Here is a 22,500-nt window from a genome sequence, read left to right as displayed (position 1 = left end):
TATGATACTAATTGGTCCAGCGTTTCGTTATTTTATTAATCGACGTTGAATACGGCTCTGCTACGGTAGCGGTGATTTTTTATTTGTATTTATATCTTATTTTAATAATTCCGGGAATAGTTTAATCAGTCAAGCCTTCGTATTATGCATGAGGGGGCTACTTACTGAGTAACTTTCATACATTAATTAGGTGTAAGCAGTTTAGGCTTTGTTACCGGTTACAAGAGTTGATTTTGATATCCCGATATTGAATATGTGTTATTCATGAGAGAGAGAGAGAGAGAGAGAGAGAGAGAGAGAGAGAGAGAGAGAGAGAGAGATTTTTAGTTCCCCAACACACGTTCATTCTTCGTCCATGATCATGGCTGCTCCCCAAGTCTCATCCGTTGTCTGTAAAAAGTCTGTGCGTTGCTTCTTACCAGGTGGTTTTGAGGAACCCCGGGGGGGGTGGGGGGTGGGGCGCGGAGTTGGAGGAGCAGTGGCAAGTGTCATACGCCATATGGCGTTGCTTAATTGACACTCACCTTGAGGAGAGTTCCTTGTCGTTCCTGACTCATCATCGTCTTACTCAGAGTCTAGTCTCGCTACTCAGGATAGAGAGAGTCGCGCGACGATGGTGGTGTACTGCAGGACGTCTAAAGTAGCCCTTGTTATTTTCGTTTTACTTTTTCCATACACTTCCTCGCCACGGGCCTTTGTAGGTTTACCAGCATTAGCTGACTCGTCGTTATGGATTAGTGAAGTTAGTGCACCTTACGTGGTGCACTGTAGGCATTACTAGAGGGCGTCTGCAACGTCCCATCGACCACTAGTTGCGCGCATATGTTAACTTTGTACGCTCCTTCGATATCCACTTCTTTTCTTCTTTATTAGTATCCAATATCACAAACCATTATATCTTAGTCTCAAGATATTTGTACTTCGTCTCATTTATTTTCTGGATTACTTCATCTTGCTGTTCAGCCACTCTAACTCCTTTTCACTATCTTAAGCTATGACTGGACGGAAGTACCCCACTGCCCAAAAGTACCCCAGTACTGGGTTTGAATTTCATGAATTCTATTTAGGAAAAAAAAAAAAAAAAAAGTCCTCTAAATACTCATTCGAATAATGTTCCCAGAACTCCAGAATTCTTCCATATTGTTCTTAAAGCTTTCCTTTTTCTTTTTGTTCAAAAGGAACATCAGTGGAGACGGCCATTTATCAGGACTGACACCAGAGAGAGTCATTAGCATTAAAAATATTTCTCCCAAAAGTTTTGTCTACCTCTACTAAATACTTTGGGGAGGAGACGGATAGAGTCATTAATTCACATCTTAAGAAAGCTTCCTGAAGGGTTTAGTTCTTCTCTTGTTATTTTATCTACTGCTTTGGAAGCTTGAATTTCACGTCAGTGGCCCCTGTGGCGGTCTTGTTCCATGTGAATAGGGTTCATCTTCTGATTACTACTACTACTACTACTACTACTACTACTACTACTACTAATAATAATAATAATAATAATAATAATAATAATAATATAATGAAATGCTAAAGGAAGACGTAAATGGAACTAATATTACATTAAGTTTGTGAAATTTGTGAAAAGACTAAACTAGGAAGCCTTATAATCCACGGAAAAATGTAAACGTATTGCATGAAAAATGTCCTTGAAAATAAGACCAGGCATATTTAAAAAAAAGTTAACTCTCTCTCTCTCTCTCTCTCTCTCTCCTCTCTCTCTCTCTCTCTCTCTGTCCTTCTTCTTCTTCTTCTTCTTCTTCTTCTTCTTCTTCTTCTTCTTCTTCTTCTTCTTCGAAACACGCTTATGTTGCTAATTTAATTTGAGAAATGAACGAATGGGTTCCCAACCAGCCAATAATTGCTTGCACGCAGAGACCCAGCAGGTGGCTTCGTTATTTATCTGTTTTATTGATTTTTCTATTCATTGTTTTGTTTATCTGATTTTACTCGCAGGCTTCTCGTATATTTTTCTATCCATATCGTCATTCGTGTCATTTTTCCTCCGTTGATGGCGGGTTTTAAACGACTTTGTTTCTCTCGGAATATTATTACCTGCGTTAACGAGGAGCGCTCAGGTAAGAATATATAGGGTGTTATTAGATAATGTATGCATATTCGAAATAATAATAAGAAAGTTGAATGGGAAGAGTTGATTATTATTATTAATATTGGTATATCACAGTCATCCAATTCGACTGGGTGGTTTTTATAGTATTGGGGGTGGAGTTCCGGGTTGCATCCTGCCTCCTTCTTAGGAGTCCATCACTTTTCTCACTATCGGCGCTGTTTCTGGTAGCACACTCCTCTGCATGAGTCCTGGAGCTACTTCAGCATCTATTTTTTCCAGGTACCTTTTCAGGGATCTTGGGATCGTACTTAGTGTTCTTATGATTGTGATCACAGGAATATTATTATTATTATTATTATTATTATTATTATTATTATTATTATTATTATTATTATTTCTAGAATATCATAATTCTCGCCCGAATGATTTGTTCGTAAACCACAGATAATAATTAAAGCAAGGGAATGTTAAAGAAGTCGAACAGCCAAACCGGAAGACACTAAAGGGTTAAAAGTAAAACGGCAGAAAGCAGTGCAACTATTCCATAAGGACTGAGGCTGCAAAGAACCTCGAGTGACCGTCTACAGTCCTCCGATCAAGGCAGACTCTGTGGGATACCCCCTTGGGAGAGTGGTAATAGGAAGAAATGTTATTCGTCTTTTCCCTCTGATGGTTTTGCCTGTTTGTTCAGTCTGTCTGTCTGTCTGTCTCTCGCATCGTTACCCAACAATTGCAGCCATTATTTTTATGGTTGAGAACAAAGTCTTGTCTTGTGGACGTATCTCGCAAGGTTACGAACCCGAAACCCTCCCTTCATTTTTCTGGTCTGGTACCTGAGGACTTATCAGATGACTTTCCGGCCAAGTATCCAGAGAGAGAGAGAGAGAGAGAGAGAGAGAGAAGAGAGCGAGAGAGAGAGAGAGGGAGACGGAGAGATTGAGAGAGAGAGAGAGAGAGAGAATTCACCCCGACTTGCTGCTGCTGCGTCTGTGGAACTTAATAGTGCAGGAAGCATTTTTGTCTTGGATGTCTTTGTGATAGAACACCTCTTACAGCGACGGCTTTGTAATCAAGAGGAGTTGTCTTTCGTCTTGACATGCGTGAGCGAGATCCTATTCATCTCCTCAGTCTGTCGAAGTAAAAGTGATTATGGTCAGGTTTCATCCATTTTTAGTTTTCTGTAAAACAAAACTATAGTGATGACTTGTCTGTCAGTCCTCATTTTTGAAAACTGCTAGGTTTGGAGGGCTGCAAATTGCCATGTTGATCATCCACCCTCCAATCTTCAAACATACCAAATTGCAGCTCTCTAGCCTCAGTAGTTATGATTTTACTTAAGGTTAAAGCTAGCTACGATCGTGCGTCTGGCAACGTAATAGGACAGGCCACCACCGGGCCGTAGATGAAAGTTTCAATTGCTGAGGATTATAGAGTACTATTCGCTAAACAGAAAACTCGATTGTACCGGAGAAACTTCGTAGCCTTTTGAATTTTTTACAGTAGTGATTAGTTATAGATCACAAGGAATTGAATCTTGCTCAAGAATGAATTTAAATGCTCTATTCTTACGACCAAAATACCTATAATAAATAATAGTTTTGCAATATATTCTCAATGGCTTTACGTGCAGTACATGAAGACTGTATAAGCGATAGGAAAAGTCTATCAAAATATTGAGCGGTCAGATATCCGGAAAAGGCATCCATAATCAATGAAGACAGAATGCATTAGTGTGGGGAATGCTGTAAGCGTGGTGTGTGTGTGTGTGTGCGTGTGTATGTGTGTGTGGCTTAATATTTATTTGGCCGAGCGTTCCGCATGCACAATCAACTAGAGGTTGCTGTTTGCCTCTTAAACACTTGCCTCCTGTTCTTATTCCTGCCTCGCTACTATTTACCCTTGGAATTCTTGTCATTATGTTTCTATTCGCTACTGTCTGCCAGTGAATAACTTGCGTGTATTAGTTCCATGGGCTCAGTTAATTAGCTTACGGTTAGCACCATAATCAGCTGACGTAAACGTCGTCATTTTTAGACAGGGCTATTAACTGGATGTGTACGTCTCTTATGGGTCCTTTTACCCCCTTCCTCTTTCTTCCTTCTTTTTCCATCCTCTTGGAGAAAGGCATCGCTAATGCTCAAGCCATTTTCGGAGATGGAAGCCGCCCTGCTGCATCGCGCATATATTTTATCTCGCCGCTTTAATAAGGTTCCATTAAGGCGAATTTGCTTCTGTAATGAATGAATGAAGGCTTCCTAGGACCCTCAGCAGCAGCAGCACCTTGGTCAAATTTGCCCCGGAGTTAAGTGAATGTTTTTGGGCTGAAATTTAAAAGGGTGCTGCCCCTCCCCCACCCACACCCCTCTCCTTAATGCCCCCTCTCCCCCGTTCCCTCACCCTTCTCAATTCTTTCTATAAACCATTCTCTCTCCTCCAATTCATTCTCTCATAACCCTCTCTCTCTCTCTCTCTCTCTCTCTCTCTCTCTCTCTCTCTCTCTTCTTCTCTCTCTCCTCCTCCTCCTCCTCCTCCTCCTCCTCCCTTCCCAATTCCCCCTGCACACACCTCCCCCCTCCTCCGACACCAAAATTGGCATGTCAAAGAAAACTTAAATTTAATAAGGAACCCTCAATGTATTCATTATTCAGATGATCCAAAGTATAGTTCATGTTTTGGCCTGTAGGTGGCTCTGCATGTCTGGCCAACCAACCTTCCGCATTACTTGGGTAGATAGTTATACTTCGTTGATCATGATTAGTTCGTTTTGACAATAATAAAAATTCTCGTGAGCTAGAAATGCAGAATTATAAAACTCTCTCTCTCTCTCTCTCTCTCTCTCTCTCTCTCTCTCTCTCTCTCTCTCTCTCTCGGAAACTGGGTACACGTGACATTATTCTTTTAGAAAGTAGTTTTTAAGAGAAATAAACAGAAATTGTGCTTCCAACGAGTAATTTCGTTCGGGTAGATAATGCGCTCCTCATGCAAATATTGAAATTGTATCTATTTGAATAATTTTACGAGGATAATTTTCGGTGAACATAATTGTACTTGCGATCATAAAACTTCTGGAACCATTAAAAAAAAAAAATTGTTGCAAAATTGTAGAACGCTCAGCATTGATGTTTGTACGCCTTCATGTACATTCATGTAGCCTTTGTTTTATATATATATATATATATATATATATATATATATATATATATATATATATATATATATATGTGTGTGTGTGTGTGTGTGTGTGTGTGTGTGTGTGTAAGGCATCACCTATGGGCATATCTCCCACTATATATTTCGCAAATGTAACTACTTCTGTCATTCACTACTTGATACGGTGGGGAGTCAGTCCACCGATATATAGTGTTTAATGACCTTTTATGACTTTATATATATATATATATATATATATATATATATATATATATATATATATATATATACATATTTGTGTGTATATTATATGTGTGTTTGTGTGTGTGTATTTAGTCTGTAAGATAATAAGTACTCATCATTCATCAGTTATGGATCACATTGAGGCCCGAGTTCCAGTGGAGCGAGTCGATCATCTATCACGTCTAAGACCGCATAGCAAGACTGACCGTTAATCACACAGCGTGTTTTCCAGCGCAGTAATTCCTTTGTGGCGCTAAACCATGAACGAAATCAATCTTTTTCAGAAGAACGAACTTCCTTCCCACCTGTCCAAACATCTATAGAACTGTGTAGTCTTCACATTGGGAATGAGCTCTGATAGTTTGAACATTGATGAAGTGGACATTCAACCTTCTTAATTTCCATCCCATATTTGCTATGTAGCGGGGTTAGTGCCGTCAGTGCGCCTCATTCTGTACACTGTAGGCATTGCTGCGACCTCTTTCATATTCCATACGACTTTCCACCCTCTCCTAACAATTGATTCATAGTACAACTGCGAGGTTTTTTCCCTATTACACCTTTCAAATTTACTGTTCATTTCCCCTTTCAGCGCAGAATGACCTCATAGGTCGCAGCTCATGGCGTTTGGCTTAATTGATATATTCTGCTCTATCCCATATTTGTAACTGTGAGACTTGGAATTTTCGAGAACGCACGAAGTAACTTAGTGAATAATACATAGAGTGTGACACAGTGCAGTTGTAACAGTAACGTTGCTAATGTGGGACAGTATAGTTTGTTCTGAAGTGAAACTCAGTAAAGTACAGTCGTTATTATAGATATTATAGATATTAAAAGCAAAATTTCACATGAATACAGGTATGACCTTTTTGTAGAACTGACTGACATTATAAGTCTCACTTCATAAATTATTTTTTCTCTTTTGTCTTTCAATTTTACCTTTTATATATCTGATTAGTTGTTATTCATTGTATTTTTTTTTTATTTGTCTCAAATTTGCTATTGATTTCCCATATTCTGTTTCTGTGCTGGACTGATAATAATAATAATAATAATAATAATAATAATAATAATAATAATAATAATAATAATAATAATAATGCATTTTCTTTTGTTTCAGGAATCCCAGTAGAAGTAGCGGAGATGACGACGCCAATGATGAAGGAGGAGGTGGCTACCCTCAACAGGTGAGTTACCTGTGTTATGGTGTCCTAACATTTTCTGGAAGAAAAGACCCCCCTAAGTTTTCTTGAAGAAAAGACCCCTGAAATTTTCTTAAAGAAAGACCCTTAAATTTTTTTTTAAAGACACCCATACTTTTTTTTAGGAAAAGGACCCTAAAATTTTCTTAAAGATCCCTAAAAATTTATCTATGAAAGGGACCCCAAAAATTTTCTGCAAGAAAGACCCCTACAGAATTTCTCTAAAGACCCCTACAGAATTTCTCTAAAAAGAACCCATAAAACTTTTTAAAAGAAATAACCCTTAAATTTTCTTAAAGGTAGCTACTCCTAAAATTTTCTTAAACCTATAAAATTTCTTAAAGAAAACGACTCCTAAATTTCCTTAAAGAAAAAGACTTCAAATTCTCATAAAGAGAGAGCCCCCTAGAGATTGTTTGAAGTGGCATACGATGCTACAGTATTATCCAATCTTTTTCGCGAATTTTTCAAGGAAGTTCCTGCACATCCGCTCAGAAATTTGCAAACGAGCATTCGCTTTGCGCTTTACAAATTAGCAGTGTACTTAGTTTGTGGGTTTAGATTAAGACAGCGTTGTACCAGCACTGGACCTTGCCCCAAGGGATATAGTGTCAAAGGGAATAAGAGGGTTGGCTTTACCCTGTGGACCAGTTCAATCAACAGAGACGTAATGCACAAGTATGCCATACGCATATGCAAATATCTCTTCGCCGTAGGTTCGTCAGTTTATTTTATGTGCGCGTATGAAATCTAACTAGTACCCTTTGTTTACGAGAACAAATGTATGTAGATTAAATGAAATAGTATTTAAGTATTTATTTCGAGGAATCAAATACGTTGTTACTAGTCGTCCATCCATTATGTAGAACCTGTAAAATGGAATACAAAGAAGGAACATTAGCTGAATACCTTGAAATGGATGTCGCTCATTGCTCTGCACAGATGGGTCTTGGGTGTGAATGAACTGTATACCAGAAAAAAACTACGTGGTAGAAAGATGGAGATGGTTACAAAATAGCAACATTACGTTTATTTCACAGCAGCCGATTTAGACAACGTGTTGCCATATTACCTTTGCGTTGTTCTAGATTATGATACTGAAAAGATAACCTTATTATAATTATATATATTAGTATAATAAAGTGCAAATTTGCTTAGACGTACAAGGTCAGTTTTTGAAAGCAAATTAACAATTTAGCCTTTAGTATTCTTGTTCACTGGATAGAGACAGGCAGAATCATTACCTTCTAGGGAAAAGTATCTTTAATGTGCTGAGAAAAGGCGAGAAAGAAATTGGAGCTTAACAGAACTTTGTCGTTTAGGGGAGGAATCATTAGGAGGCTGTTGGAGGGTTTTGGGGGGGTGGGGGGTGTGAGAGCCAAGAGGACAATTTACCTTGTTAACTTTGTGCCAGGTATAATTACATCTTGATTAGTTTGGTGTTACTACACGTTACGTAATTTGTAAACGTGATTGTCAAAGCCTTTATATATATAATATACATAACATAGATTATATATATTAGATGATATATATATAAATTTAATATATATATATATATTATAGATTATATATACATATATATCTATATATATATATAGATATAATATATATATATATATTTATATTATATTATAATATATTTATTTATATATATATATATAGATATATATTATTTATATTATATATTTATATTTATATTTATATTATAATTTATATTATATATCTATATTATATATTTATATATTATATATTATATTTATATATATATATATATATATATATAGAGAGAGAGAGAGAGAGAGAGGAGAGAGAGAGAGAGAGAGAGAGAGAGAGAGAGAGTTTAGTGTAATTTTAGTGAATGGTAATTTATTCGCCCCTCGAAGGGATAGAGTGCCATCAGTGCACCTCACATGGCGCGCTATAGGCATTACCAAATGGTGTTTGCAACGTCCCTTCGGCCCATAGGCGCACTCACTTTTTACCCTTTTACTTTTTATCCATTCCTGATTCCCTTCTTTTGTCTTGTTGCTTGACTTCTCTGACTGTTGATTCGTAGTGTAGCTAACTAGTATATCTAGGATTTTGTTTTCAGTGCTCCAAGTTCTGAATGGTCGAAATTGTTCTGTGGTTGGCTTGGGAGCCTAAACTTCATAAAATCAATTAGAACCTGACGTAATTTATTCCCATTATTCTGAATTTCTCAGCATATTAGTTTTTATATAATTTATGTATAGTAGTCTTCAGTTTTATAGAATTGAAATCCTGAAGGATAGTTTGTGTTCGAATGCTTTTATTCCCGTTTTCTGTGATGTGATTTTATAAAGTAGTCTCCCTTCTAATATTCAATTTAAGTACGTTTTCTCTGAGCCAGGATAAAAGAAAATGATACTTGTAGTTTTAGGATGAACTCCGTTAGATTCGTGGGCGTCTCTTTTTAAAACTAAAGTCGAAAAAGAGGCGCAAAGAATGAAGCTGTTTTCAAGAGAGAACATTCAACAAAGCCTGTCGAGTGAATGAGCAATTTATCATGAGTCAAACAGATATACTTTTTTTGTATGGATGCATAATATAAATTTGTTATATCTACGTACCTTAATGATAAACTATTTATTTGACGACGAGTACTTCCATCCTAGTGCCTCTGAAGGTATCCCACACACTTCAGTATAGTAAAGGCTATGAAGTGAATGTCTTGGCCAATGGAAATGATTTCTCAACTAACTGAAGAGATTTACTGAGCAGTTCCCTTAATTTAGATAGAAATCAGCACTGTTGTGTGCTTATCAGATGTTAAGGGATAAAGGTTTTGTAATTATGAAACATGCAAATTATTCGTATGGTTCATACACATTATTAAGTTAAAATATTTTAACTGGCATGCACAGATTTACCTTTATATTAGAAGTTTCTCTAATAAAAAAAATCAGTCAATCAATAAAAAAGGGAAAGAACTCCTAAATGATTATATTATATTTTTCTTCCCATTTAATTTCACTAGGTAGGAAACAGTTAGTTTATTAATATATTGATGGATAAATTTTGTTCACAAGAGATAGGAATGTTCTTTGGATATATCTTGATGTACTTCAGACAGTTCTATCGTTCTCTTAAAATATAAAATATTAGTTTGGAATAGCAAATAGTGTTTTAATTATTTCAGGTCTTTACTACTGCTGTAATAGTTTGTATTGGTATTTGAACTTTCTTGTAGCATGCTGTTTTTTCAGTGAACTAAAATATTTTATATTATTTCCACAGCATCGATTTGGTAGGAGGCTCACATCTGTTGGCCATTCGGATAGCTCCGGTCTCTCATCCCCTTCAGAAGAGAGAAGAATCCTGAATACCAACACGAATAGCAGCAACAAGAGAAAAATTTCAGGTTATCGCGGTGTCAATGCATCCTTCCGAGACTCCGGTAATACACATTCTTCAGAATTTAGAGTAGGAGAACCTGTCAGGGAATCAAGTCCACGTGTGCCTATGAAAAACTCATCCTCCTTACCTCACTTCATCTCAGGTTAGATGAGTTTTTTTATTTATTTATTTTTTTTTTACATAAGTGTTTACTTTGTTTGACCTTACATAAAGTTCTACCTTTAGAAGATAGTTAATATAATCAAGAATGTCTTGTTTTGATAGTATCCACAGGTCTTCAATTGGGAGACATTGTCCTGTGTATAGAATGTCAAGGTTTTTTAAAGCATTTGAATGAAACTCATAAAGTAGATCTTTTTAAAGAATGTGTCTGCATTGTTTAGTATTTATTCTTTTAATTAAGCAGAGAAAAATTTTACCTTAAGTGCTTTATGAAGAAAAGTATTTAGAAATACCTGTACTTACAATGTATAATCAGTGTTTCTCCAGTTTTAAAGATGTCATTATTAATGTTGACAACACAGAAGCTTTGAAGAGGGGAACTGGATACACATTTGCCAGTACATATATTTTGGTTATGAAAAATAGCCTTGCATATCATTAAGAACTATTTAAAAAGATTATAGACCCTTGATATGAAGGTTTACTTGAGTATTTTAAGTAACTGATCCTGATTTTTACTTTTTCTAGATTGTTACTAAAGAGATTTAATTTATTTAACAAAGGTAAAGTAGATTCGGGCACAGTATGCTTCTTATAAAAGAGTAAAATGGTATTTCTGATATTTAGTACACAAAAGGCTAATGATGAGCATAGATTATTGGAGAATATGAAGAAATTAATATTTTGTGTTATGATTTCCATTTTTCTGTATTTAAGACCAAGACAGAAGAAACAGCAGTGTTAGTATGAAAGGGTATTTGGAAAGGTTAAGGAAAGTTATGGAAATGGATTTGTGAAGAGTGATTAAAACTAATTTAGGTATGATGAAATGAGTGCACCTAAATGAGAAGCCTTCAACACAAGCATGTTGTAAAAAAAAAAAATGAATTGGAAGCAGACAAAAATGGTTTTTAAGTTTTGTTCTTTGTATTTTGGAAGCTGACTTCAAATGAATGATGTGATCAGATAAATCAAGGCTACCTTTGTTACTGATGCCTTTTACTACTGTTGGAAGCATCATGATAGTGCATTAGATTATTTCAAAATTATCATTGGTCGTTAGCTGAGAAATGGAAAAAAAACATCTCGGTAGGGTGAGATCCCTTCCCTATCAGATGGTTGATAGGCAACTTTTGGTTAGCTTTTCATGTGGACATAGTACTGTATTTCATTGCCTCTGCCCTTCGTTTCAGTGTACTAGTCCTGCCTGAGTTTTGTGCAGCGATTTAGTGTTCTAGTTCTGAGCACTTTTTCGTGCTTGACAGCGCCTGTGGTCTTCACCGCAGCAATTGTGCTAGCACAAGGCCGGTAGTAGTCCAAGCCAACTAAAGGGGCATTTGTTTGTGTTTTATCTTGACAGTAGAATAATTCCTATATTCTCTAGATCACTGCAAATCTCTAGGCTTTCACATCTTGCGGGGGAAGTCTGATTTTACTTCATCCCATGCAGATGGAAGAATTTTTTTGGTGAATGTGTGCTGATCATAGTCTAGCAGTGACAAATAGCACAAACTGTATGGATGTTTGAGACTGAGAACCCAAATTCTAAGATGACACTTGTCATGTTCTCAGCAAAGAGAACCCAATACTGTAAATAAACAAGCTGAAGCTTCCAGTGTTAAGGATGATATAAGGCCTTCCAAGATTACTTCCACCAGAAGAAAGACAACTATGATGTTGAATAAAATTATAATTGTCTTACTCGAGGAATCGAGGAGGAGCAAATGATATGAAACACGTATGTTAGCATTATAGAAATACTTTATTGGAAGAGAAAATTGAAGTCCCTTGATACCACATTTATCCTTGTGTATTGCAAACAGTAAACCACACAGAGCAACATAAAAGAAATAGTCAAATAGCCTTTTGGTTATTGTACCAAGACCTATGAGCTTGAAAGCTGAACTCTTTGTAATTAATTTCCATTATGTGAAACTGGAAACTATTTCTGTTCTGTTTTTCGTGATGTAGTATGTTTACTGCTCTAGTTATAGGAGAGGGTTGTTGAAGATGTCTGTCAGCTTTTGCAAAATTCTATCTCAGAAACATTGCACAGATATTTATTTTGATGTCTTTTTAGCTGGTGCTGTAGCAGTGAGGAAAGGAGTGGTTGATAATTGTTTATTTTTACTTGCTTTCTTATCAGTTTCTTTTAGATGTGCACACACACACATCATAAAGTTGTACAGTATTTCAGTGTTGACCATCTTATGTTGGTTATAAAGGGATATTGCTAAGACAACTCAAGATCCAAGTTAGTTTTGAAGTACCACATACTGTATCCTTATATGTGGATTAGAAAGTGATAATCTAAGGATTACTATAGACTTACCAAAGTCAGTTTCCTATATGTGGATTAGAAAGTGATAATCTAAGGATTACTATAGACTTACCATAGTCAGTTTCCAGATACCACATGCCATCATTATGATGAATTCTATTCAGATGAACATACAGCTGAAGATCCCTGAAATAAAATACCACCCCTGTGTTTTGAACTGCACCCATAAAAGTCAGATTAGTCTGATGAGAATGCCTTCTTGCTAACTCATAGGGTTTGCAATCATCATAGTTTGCAAGTGATGGACTTTTGCTGGTAATACAGAGAGCATTCCCATCTAGGAGATGTCTCGGATGTTAGTTGACAACTGATCTGCTAATTTTTGGCCTGCACTGTAATGCTTTGTTTTCAGTACAGACTAGCTTTATACCATTAGTAAAAGCAAAGGCCTTGTATGTATGAAATGAATTACTGAAAAGGCTGTTTTTATTTGAATAAGGATGTTGGATAAAATTAGGGTTGGGTGTCAGGGTGAATTACAAAGAAAGGAGTGCTTTTTAAGAAGAAAAAAATGTATGTATAATGGTTTTGAAAAGAAGGAAACTTTATTGAAATATCATAAAGTAAAAAAAAGTGAAGGAAGAATGCATGGTGGACAAACTAAAGAGAGGTCTTTTTAAAATAAAGAGAAACAGCTCAGCTGAAGTCAAGTACAGAGAAATATTCCAAAGGCTGTTGTGAAGGTTAGACAATATTAACCCCTGGGATGTACTATTTAATGTTTAAACTTTATTTTTGTGCTTTAGTGTTGTGCAACTTGTACATATTTGTTTCTGTGATTTGTAGAAATGAACTCATTTATATTCATTCCCTTCCATCAGAAGTGATTGTCACAGTTAAAACTTACCTGTATCTGAATACATTAATAGTATTTTATTTATTTTAATTATTTTGGATCTTCTTCAAGAGAACTATATGGATTAAAATATGCTAATTTTGCACATCACCTGTATTAGGAAGCTGTTAAAACCTTGTATGTAATGTGTATACACAGGTATACGTACTACTAACATATGCATGGTACATAACAAATTTTCAGTTAGGTTAAAAGGATAGAGTTCACTCCAAATGGAAGTATAATACCTGTATCTATGATGGATTAGAACTTGCACATACTAGAACAAGATATGAAGAGGAAAATACCTGTAGGATAGTACCATATAGAATTCTGAAGGGAGTTGTTTAATCAGTATAAATCTAGAGAGTTTGGAACAGAATCAAAGTAAGAAATAATAGTGATGTGCTTGAATTGATGAGAATACGTACCTTATTTTGATTAAGTAACAGACTACAACCTTGTGCAGATAAAGTGACCTAATAACATGTTTCTTCAGTGTATAAACATACTTATGGAGGTTTTATATCCCATGAGCTCTATTTAAAGTCTCTTTCTAACGTTTTTCTTGAGTTATGCAGGACAAAGATAGCCTTTATTTAGATAGGGAATCAACCTGCCTTGTTTTGTGATATTTATCACTTTTGCATGATTTGGCAAAGTTTGATGAATTATTTCAGCCTTGTGCTATATCACCTCGTCTTTTACAGGCAAGGACAGTGGCTTTGACGAGGCTCCTGTGGTTACGGAAGAGGGCAACAATACTGTTACTCGTGGAGGTCGTCCAAGTGGAGGTGCTTTTATTGTCTCAGGGGTATTTAATGATTCTTCAAGAATGTTCATTCCTGCTCCCCCTTCACCAACACCAGATTATGATGATGATGATGTTGATGGTGATTCAGATGGTAATGAATCAGATATTCTCCATGGCTCACAATTTTATGTCACTGGCTCACCAGGTTATCCTTTGAAAAAGAAGCTTGGTAACAGAGATTCCCTGAGTGATGACAGCCTTCAGAGTACTCCAATTATAACGTCCAAATCTACAAAGTCATCCACTCCATCACAGACGCCTTCTACACCTCTGCAAACAATGATAAAAGAATTTCACCAAGGATTACCTCCACCTGACAATGAGAATGGTTTTTCAGATGATTCCCTAGAAGACTCTACAGCCAGCCCTTCAGGCCCCTCCTCTGTTAGTCAAAGACCCCTCAGGCAAAATTCAGTGGAATCTCTTGTCTCCATGGAAAGCTCCACTGCATCATTTGATTACATGAATGAAGGTCAAGCTAGAAACTCCTCATATGGACAGACAAAGTTATCTCCAGTATCATCAGGACCAGGAAATACCATAGGATCTAAGGGTTGTAATGCAAGGGACAGAAAAGATGTTAATGGAAAAGTAAAAAAGTCTCTTTCTAAGTCTCCGGAGAATGAATGTATTCCGAAAGGAAATGGGAAAGAAAATGAGAGTAAAGGGGAGGTAAATAATTTCAGTAGAGAAAATTCTAGAGAGAGTTCAAATAGTACTGGTTCTAATGGTTCAAAGCCTACTGAAAAGTTTGAAACAATAAGATCTATGTTGAAGGAAGGATTAATTGAAGGTTTGGATGAGAGCCCACCTAAATTCAAACCACCACCACCTTCAAAGAAAACTCCAAATGAGGAAAGGGCAGACAGTGGCATCAGTTCAATTGTTAGCACAGCAAGAACAGATGAAAGTGGGGGAAGCGACAATCGGTCAGACTTTTCTGGAACCCCACCTTCCTTAACTTCCCCAAGAGATGCAGAAAGTTCAAAAGATAACAGACTAGAAAGCAAGAAAGGTAAAGAATCAGTTCGAAGTCATGCATCTGTTGCTTCTGAGGATTTGGAAAGAAACAGAGATGAAGGAGATGAAGTAGAGGTGGCCATACAAGAAACAATGGAAGTACCTCCACCTCCTCCTCCCAGAGATGAGTCAATGCACTGGACACCTAGAACAAATCCACCCAGAGATCATTCTAGGATATCTTTAAGAGCAACGCCTACCACTCCCACACCCTTATCACACAGAGACATATCAAGATCTTCTCTCAGATCAGCACCTTCAACTCCCTCCACTTCTAAAAATAACAGTTGGCTACACACTGGTACCCCAGGGAAGGATGAAATTCTGGAGGTTGCTTCAAATTACTCTCATTACAGTACAGGTGATAAGATTACACATGTAGATGATCTTTATGGGCAAAATGAACAGATTGGTAGTGGGAGTGAGGTTAGCAGTGCCATCAATGGATCACTTGCTAGTCATTATAGTATTCAAGATAGTGATAATCCTTTAACTGACAGGGAATTCTTAGAAAACCTGAAAAATTTAGAACCAAGACCAAGACCTGATACCTTAGCTGTTATAACAGAAGATCAAGGAAGCATTGGCTCCAAAGGAAGCCGCTCAGGTCGTTTATTATCTAGAATTGCCGATACTGTTAGAAGCGGGAGTCGAACGCCAACTCCAAATTCTTCTTCAGGTTCCAATACACGTGCAACCACCACTAAACTTACGTCCACATCTAGAGCTTCCACCCGAATTCATGGAGATATTATTCGAGAACCTTGGAGGTCTTCCCTAAGAGAATCAGCATTGCCCTCTCCACAAGAGTTCAATCGCCTTCCATCACTGAGCCCCTCTATTATACCCCTTACACGAGATGGATCAGGTCGGTTTAGAAGTATTGAAGATTTGGCAGAAGCTGTGTCAGAGCCATCACAACAAGAAGTCACTCTCTCAGGGAAGAGAAAGAAGCACTCAACTCTACCGCCCAACCTTACACCTGCCGATATGAAGAAAGAAAATAAAGAACTACGACGAGCCACATCCCTAATGGTGGGCAAAAAAGGAAAAGGTAAGTGTTTTATTTTTATGTGAATGTTATAATGTTAAGTTTCTTCTAAATCACAAACCTTAGTGTACCACCAAGAGCAAAGTTTCTTGATGGAATAGCTGTCAAAGTAGGAAACTGCAGCCTCTGTCACAAATACGTAATGACAATGGAAATTTTAAACTTCTCTTCCCTTATTGGGAATAAAGTACCTTCAACTTGGCAACAATAAATTGTCATGGTTTTTTTTATAATCTGTAATTCAGAAAGTTTGTTTTCCTTGAAATCTCTACAGCCATGAGAGCTAATGGCATTAGATATTTGAAAATTATACTGTTTGAGTAACCTGGCATTAGTCACCAGACCTTTCATGAGTGTTCTATAATCCCATTTCAAAATGTTGAGGTAATTTTGGATTTCGACAAGATGATTATTGGGCTAAGGAGTGGAAAATGCCCCCTTAAGCAATCATGAAGTTAAAACTAACATATTCACATTTATTATTTTGTCGTCAAGATGTCTTGGTCATTAGCAGTGAAATGTGTGTAAAATTAACCTTGAAAATATTGCTGTATTTTATAGTCAAATAGACTCACAGGTTTTCCAGCCTGCGATAAGAGTTGTTTGAAATGGAGCTTTAGTGGGCCGTTTCATTTTACTAAGGTATTCCATCAGTTAATCCTTGAGCAATGGCTGTAGCCTACTGGTATGTACTGCACTGTCATTAAAAGTTAAATTACATGCCTTTAATTCCAAGGTGTTCCTGTGGGGCTTTTGATTCAATTTTCATCAAGAACAACAGTGCAAGAATCCACCTATTCATCTCATGTTTTTCATATTACATAACACTGAACAGGAATTCATTTTATGTGTGATAATCAAAAGACATAGTATATAGAAGTTGAAACAGATCTCTTAACCTTTTTACTAGGGATGTGAGAAATGTTTTGGTTAGGCATATTATTTAAAAAGTTATTTTATATCAATGACTGAATAGCTTTTAGGATATTGTGTAGAAAGCAAAGCAGACTAGATCATAAGGTTAGTAGGTGACTAGCTAAGCAAAGGAAAAATTATAGCAACGCTAGTATTAATTATTACAGTTTAAAAAATCTACATCAAGGGACAATTCCAGTTGTGATAATTTCGAATTTTATAAGTCCCAGTCCTTGCCACTGTACAGGAACTGACAATTATGTCATGTTGTAAGAGACTTTTTCAGGTCCTGTACTATATATGGAAAAGTTTAACTGCATATTGATTTCTCTTAGATTGTGCAACAATTTGGTTCATGTCAGTTGAAGTATCTTAAACATAAAAGCAGGAACAGGCATTCTAAGAAAGTTTCTTGAATGTAATTTACCTCCCCTGTGTCTGATCTTAGTAATGCTGCATACCCTAGATTCCATAGTATTCTGTTAAACGGAAACCAGGAGAGAGAATAGAGATATAGGACTGTAGCAGTTGTATTGATTATGACGTCTAAAGACAATTTCATTTAAATGTACGTTCTCATGATATATAGCTTTATTTTAGATGAGAGTGCCTTAACACTATTTGCACATATGTAATGGTTCAGGAGAAAGAAATGTCAAAACTATGGCATATATAGTACTTATTTTTGAAGGGCTGAAATAATTTCAGTAGCATTATGAGACCCCATTCAGTGTTTTGCTATTAAGTTTATATGGTAGATAGGTGTAAATTTTTTCTATTGCATGTCAGACCTTCACCTAGTGGTGTTTAAGCTGTCCAAATGCAGTTCTTGAGCCTAAGATGCTATAGTAGACTTTGTCACGATACATAAGTTCTAAGAGAAAGAGTCAGACCACATATTTGTAAATTATTACTATTGAGATGATATTCTAGATTACTTACAGTATTTGATTGCAGATTGTATGTTGTCTAGCTTGTTACAAATTGGTCACAGGCAAGGGATATTTCTTTAAAGATGTTGGTCCCATTGAATAGTTTTTTTTTATTTATCTGAAATCATAGAATTTTTTTAAGTCAGTTACATAGTCTCTTTCTGTCAAACCATCCAGAGTTATTTCCTTGGCCAGTTGTAATAGTTTTATTTGTATATCAGTCAGGGTTCGGCTAAATCTACATTTCAAAAACTCAGATCATGGTATTCTTGTGAATAAGGCTCTATGGCTGGTATCCATAAGAAATAGCTACTGCCAGGGGTATTTTTTTGTAGGACTTCCTTTTAAGTGTCTCAACACTTTTTATTTGCTTGAATAAACAACACTTATTTCATTTTAAGCAGTTATCTTGGTTTTTATGACAGATTACTACCTATGAACAAGATTTCTTTTACTTTTCAACTGAAGTCTTACACTTCCCTACTCTTTTAACTACAAACTAAATACATATTTAGCTATATTTCATGTGTTGATGATAATGTTGACTGTTAAATAGGAAGAGCAGTTTTGGTATACAATCTTCTAATATTTTATTAGAAATATTTGATGCTTTCATCTTGGTCTGAGAAGTGTTTTTTAATAAATTTTTTTAATAGCAACTTTAGAATCAGGTTTTAGAGATTCTGTAACATTTTCTTTTAAGTTTATATTACTGTCAGCACTCAGTTGATTTTGCAAACTTAAGTACTCCAGGCTTTCAGTGCGCTTGAATGCATATGTCAATGAGCTTGATGAAACAGTTTAGTCTGTTAGAAATGTGTTTTCATTGGGTACACATAGTGAGGTTAATATCTATACTCTAAGATTTACAGATGAGCACATGAGATTAGGATTACAGTTTAATACTATTCTGTTTCCAAAGATAAAATAACACCTGTGGAGCATTATTTTACATTATGTAGATAACACCATACTTAGTATTTCCTCTTTTGGTTAACATTTGTTGTCGTGTTGAATTTGTTGAATTTTACACTAAGGCAAGAGAAGGATCACATATAGAAATGTAGTACTGCAATTACAGTACATAATGGTGTTGTTCATATCGTAAGTACTGTATTATTTCGGTAGCTTTTCCAGCCAAGATTATGCAAGAATTTTTCATCTATTTGACTGTATATCTTCCATGTATATTAGGTTTTGGACTTGTTCTTTACCAGTTTAAGCATTCAACCTAGCCAATAATCGTTCTATTCTTACATAATTATTTCTCTTGAAAATAGCTGAATGTGGAACAGTTTAGTGGGTTAAAGGGTTAAGTTCTATAAGTTCTTATTTCATGAAACAAACTTTAACATTTTAGATATAATCCTTTACCTATTGATAAGTAATACTGTACATTGCTAGGCCATCGTATATTCCTTACGAGGATTTCATGACATCTCAGTCTTTGAGATCTCTGTTTTCCTGCTGCTGGGCACCACATCTCTTTACCAATAACAGAATCGTAATACTGTAATTGCACTCAAGGCAGGAATCTTAGCATTTTATGATGACATCTTCCCAGAATTGCCTCCATTTTTTGGTCAGTGTTTATGTTCCAGCTGCATAGCTTATCGCAGGCCTTATGCATCCATCATCGGTTTTTGTTCTGTTACTGTTTTTCTTACTGCCTTCTCAGAACCTACTTTGTAGCATAATGCTCCACGTTTCTTCCCAATTTGGTCTTCTATTCCAATCCCTAGTAGCTCCTACAATACCATCTCTTACATCTGGTCCACAGTGATGTGCTCACTTCACACCTTCCCCCCAGCATCCACATGTCTACTTTCCTGTTTGCAGTTTTTCTTTCTCTTCCTATCCCGTCATCAAAATGTTGTTTTGCTTGCATTGATTGTCAAGCCTCTAAATTCCATAGATATTGCCTAGGTGTTTGCACTGAAGTCCTTAATGTGATTGTTAATGTTTGGAAGAGGACTATAAGTCATTCAATCCAGTTGATATGGCATATGTGCTGTGTGTGTGTGTGTGTGTTTGTGTATGACTTTACTTCAAAATATTGACACAATTATTCCTTCAATATCAGATTCGCCATATGTACCATGGGTATGTTTAACTGACATCAAGGGAATTGCATAATATATGAGAGCTGCATTTGACCCAGCCAAGATTCAAGTCATTGACTTTTGAGTTTGATCAAGAGAAAAAGTGTATGTGTGTATGTTTGTATGTAAGTGTGTACATAAGAATCAATATTCCCCCTCTTTACAGAGACTGTACAGACTGTCATATTATACACTAGACCTATAAGACAAAATCGTTAATAATAAATTGAGACCTATATAATAATAGATTTATCGAACTTTATCCAGGAAAAATTACATAGATGAACAACGCTTGCAGGAGAAATTTCCTGAATTTAAAGATGCCTATGTGGAAGCTGCTAGTTTTTTTGACAAATTATGATTATGCAGTATTAGATAAGGATTAGTTTGCGGATGACACAAAAGATCTCGCATACTCATCCCATGGACTCGGGTGTCACTGTGACCCACTCTCTCTCTCTCTCTCTCTCTCTCTCTCTCTCTCTCTCTCTCTCTCTCTCTCTCTCTCATCCTTGATTGGCATAGCTTTGTACAGGGAAATGAAAGTTGAACTATGTTGCCCTACGTGAGGAGAAAGATAACAGGGGACATTGTTAAAGTTGTGAAAGCAGTGTTGGAAAGAGAGAGAGAGAGAGAGAGAGAGAGAGAGAAGGCTGATAGGGAAGGCGTGGGAAGATCGTGTAATACAAATAAAATAAAAAATCTTGCTTAATAGATTTTTTTATATTTTTATTCTTATCTGTAATAGAAACTGTTACAGAGTAACGAGCACCTTGTCTTAGGTTGAACATTTTCTTCTCATATACAGATAAACGAATAAGGACTGCTAGGTCTATGTTGGCTTAACCGAGTCATACGGTCCACAACAGAAGTCTTACTCCTTTTCACACTTTATCACACTTATCTTGATACTATTCTCCTTGCATTTTGATACATTTTAACTATTAACACGTTAATTTTTTTTTTAATCAGTGAGGCATCTTCTCTCTTTATTACCCTTTGTCTCTTCTTACTCCTTCCTAATAAATACCATATTCTTTGGAAGCTTAAATTTCAAGTCAGTGGTTCCTGTGGGGCTTAGTTTCAATGAATAGGCGAATGGGGTTCATCTTCTGAATAATAATAATAATAATAATAATAATAATAATAATAATAATAATAATAATAATAATAATAATCAAATAATAATAATAATAATTAATAGTAGCCATGATTCCCCATGACAAAAGTACTATCAGAAGATGGATGCCGGGTACCAACTCAAGAAAAGAGGCTACAGAATCAACCATCTGATGTTCATGGACGACATCAAGCTGTATGGTAAGAGCATCAAGGAAATAGATACCCTAATCCAGACTGTAAGAATTGTATCTGGGGACATCAGGATGGAGTTTGGAATAGAAAAATGCGCCTTAGTCAACATACAAAAAGGCAAAGTAACGAGAACTGAAGGGATAAAGCTACCAGATGGGAGCAACATCAAACACATAGATGAGACAGGATACAAATACCTGGGAATAATGGAAGGAGGAGATATAAAACACCAAGAGATGAAGGACACGATCAGGAAAGAATATATGCAGAGACTCAAGGCGATACTCAAGTCAAAACTCAACGGCGGAATATGATAAAAGCCATAAACACATGGGCAGTGCCAGTAATCAGATACAGCGCAGGAATAGTCGAATGGACGAAGGCAGAACTCCGCAGCATAGATCAGAAAACCAGGAAACATATGACAATACACAAAGCACTACACCAAGAGCAAATACGGACAGACTATACATAACACGAAAGGAGGAGGGAGAGTTACTACTAAGTATAGAAGGACTGCGTTAACATCGAAAACAGAGCACTGGGGCAATATCTACCAGTGAAGACGAGTGGCTAAAGAGTGCATGGGAAGAAGGACTAAAATAAAAGTAGACGAAGACCCAGAAATATACAGAGACAGGAGAAAGACAGACAGAACAGAGGGACTGGCACAACAAACCAATGCACGGACAATACATGAGACAGACTACAAAGAACTAGCAGCGATGACAATTGGCAATGGCTACAGAGAGAGCTAAAGAAGGAAACTGAAGGAATGATAACAGCGGCACAAGATCAGGCCCTAAGAACCAGATATGTTTCAAAGTACGATAGACGAAATAACATCTCTCCCATATGTAGGAAGTGCAATACGAAAAATGAAACCATAAACCACATAGCAAGTGAATGCCCGGCACTTGCACAGAACCAGTACAAAAAAGAGGCATGATTCAGTGGCAAAAGC

The 22,500-nt window shown here is 36.4% G+C and overlaps 1 protein-coding gene across 2 annotated transcripts in view; it reads left to right on the top strand.

The window, feature by feature from the left end:
• LOC135224676 (histone-lysine N-methyltransferase SETD1B-like) overlaps positions 1 to 22,500 on the top strand; it is a 581,280-nt gene that overhangs the window by 397,564 nt on the left and 161,216 nt on the right. For both annotated transcript variants that reach the window (XM_064263914.1, XM_064263915.1), the window contains exons 3-5: positions 6,588 to 6,654; positions 9,931 to 10,192; positions 14,099 to 16,276. In XM_064263914.1, the coding sequence (XP_064119984.1) occupies positions 6,588 to 6,654; positions 9,931 to 10,192; positions 14,099 to 16,276 (2,507 nt within the window). The remainder of the gene's footprint in view (positions 1 to 6,587; positions 6,655 to 9,930; positions 10,193 to 14,098; positions 16,277 to 22,500) is intronic.

This window comes from Macrobrachium nipponense, chromosome 12 (assembly GCF_015104395.2).
Source record: "Macrobrachium nipponense isolate FS-2020 chromosome 12, ASM1510439v2, whole genome shotgun sequence".
In the NCBI taxonomy this organism is placed as follows: domain Eukaryota; kingdom Metazoa; phylum Arthropoda; class Malacostraca; order Decapoda; family Palaemonidae; genus Macrobrachium; species Macrobrachium nipponense.
This window is presented reverse-complemented; position numbering and strand designations above follow the sequence as displayed.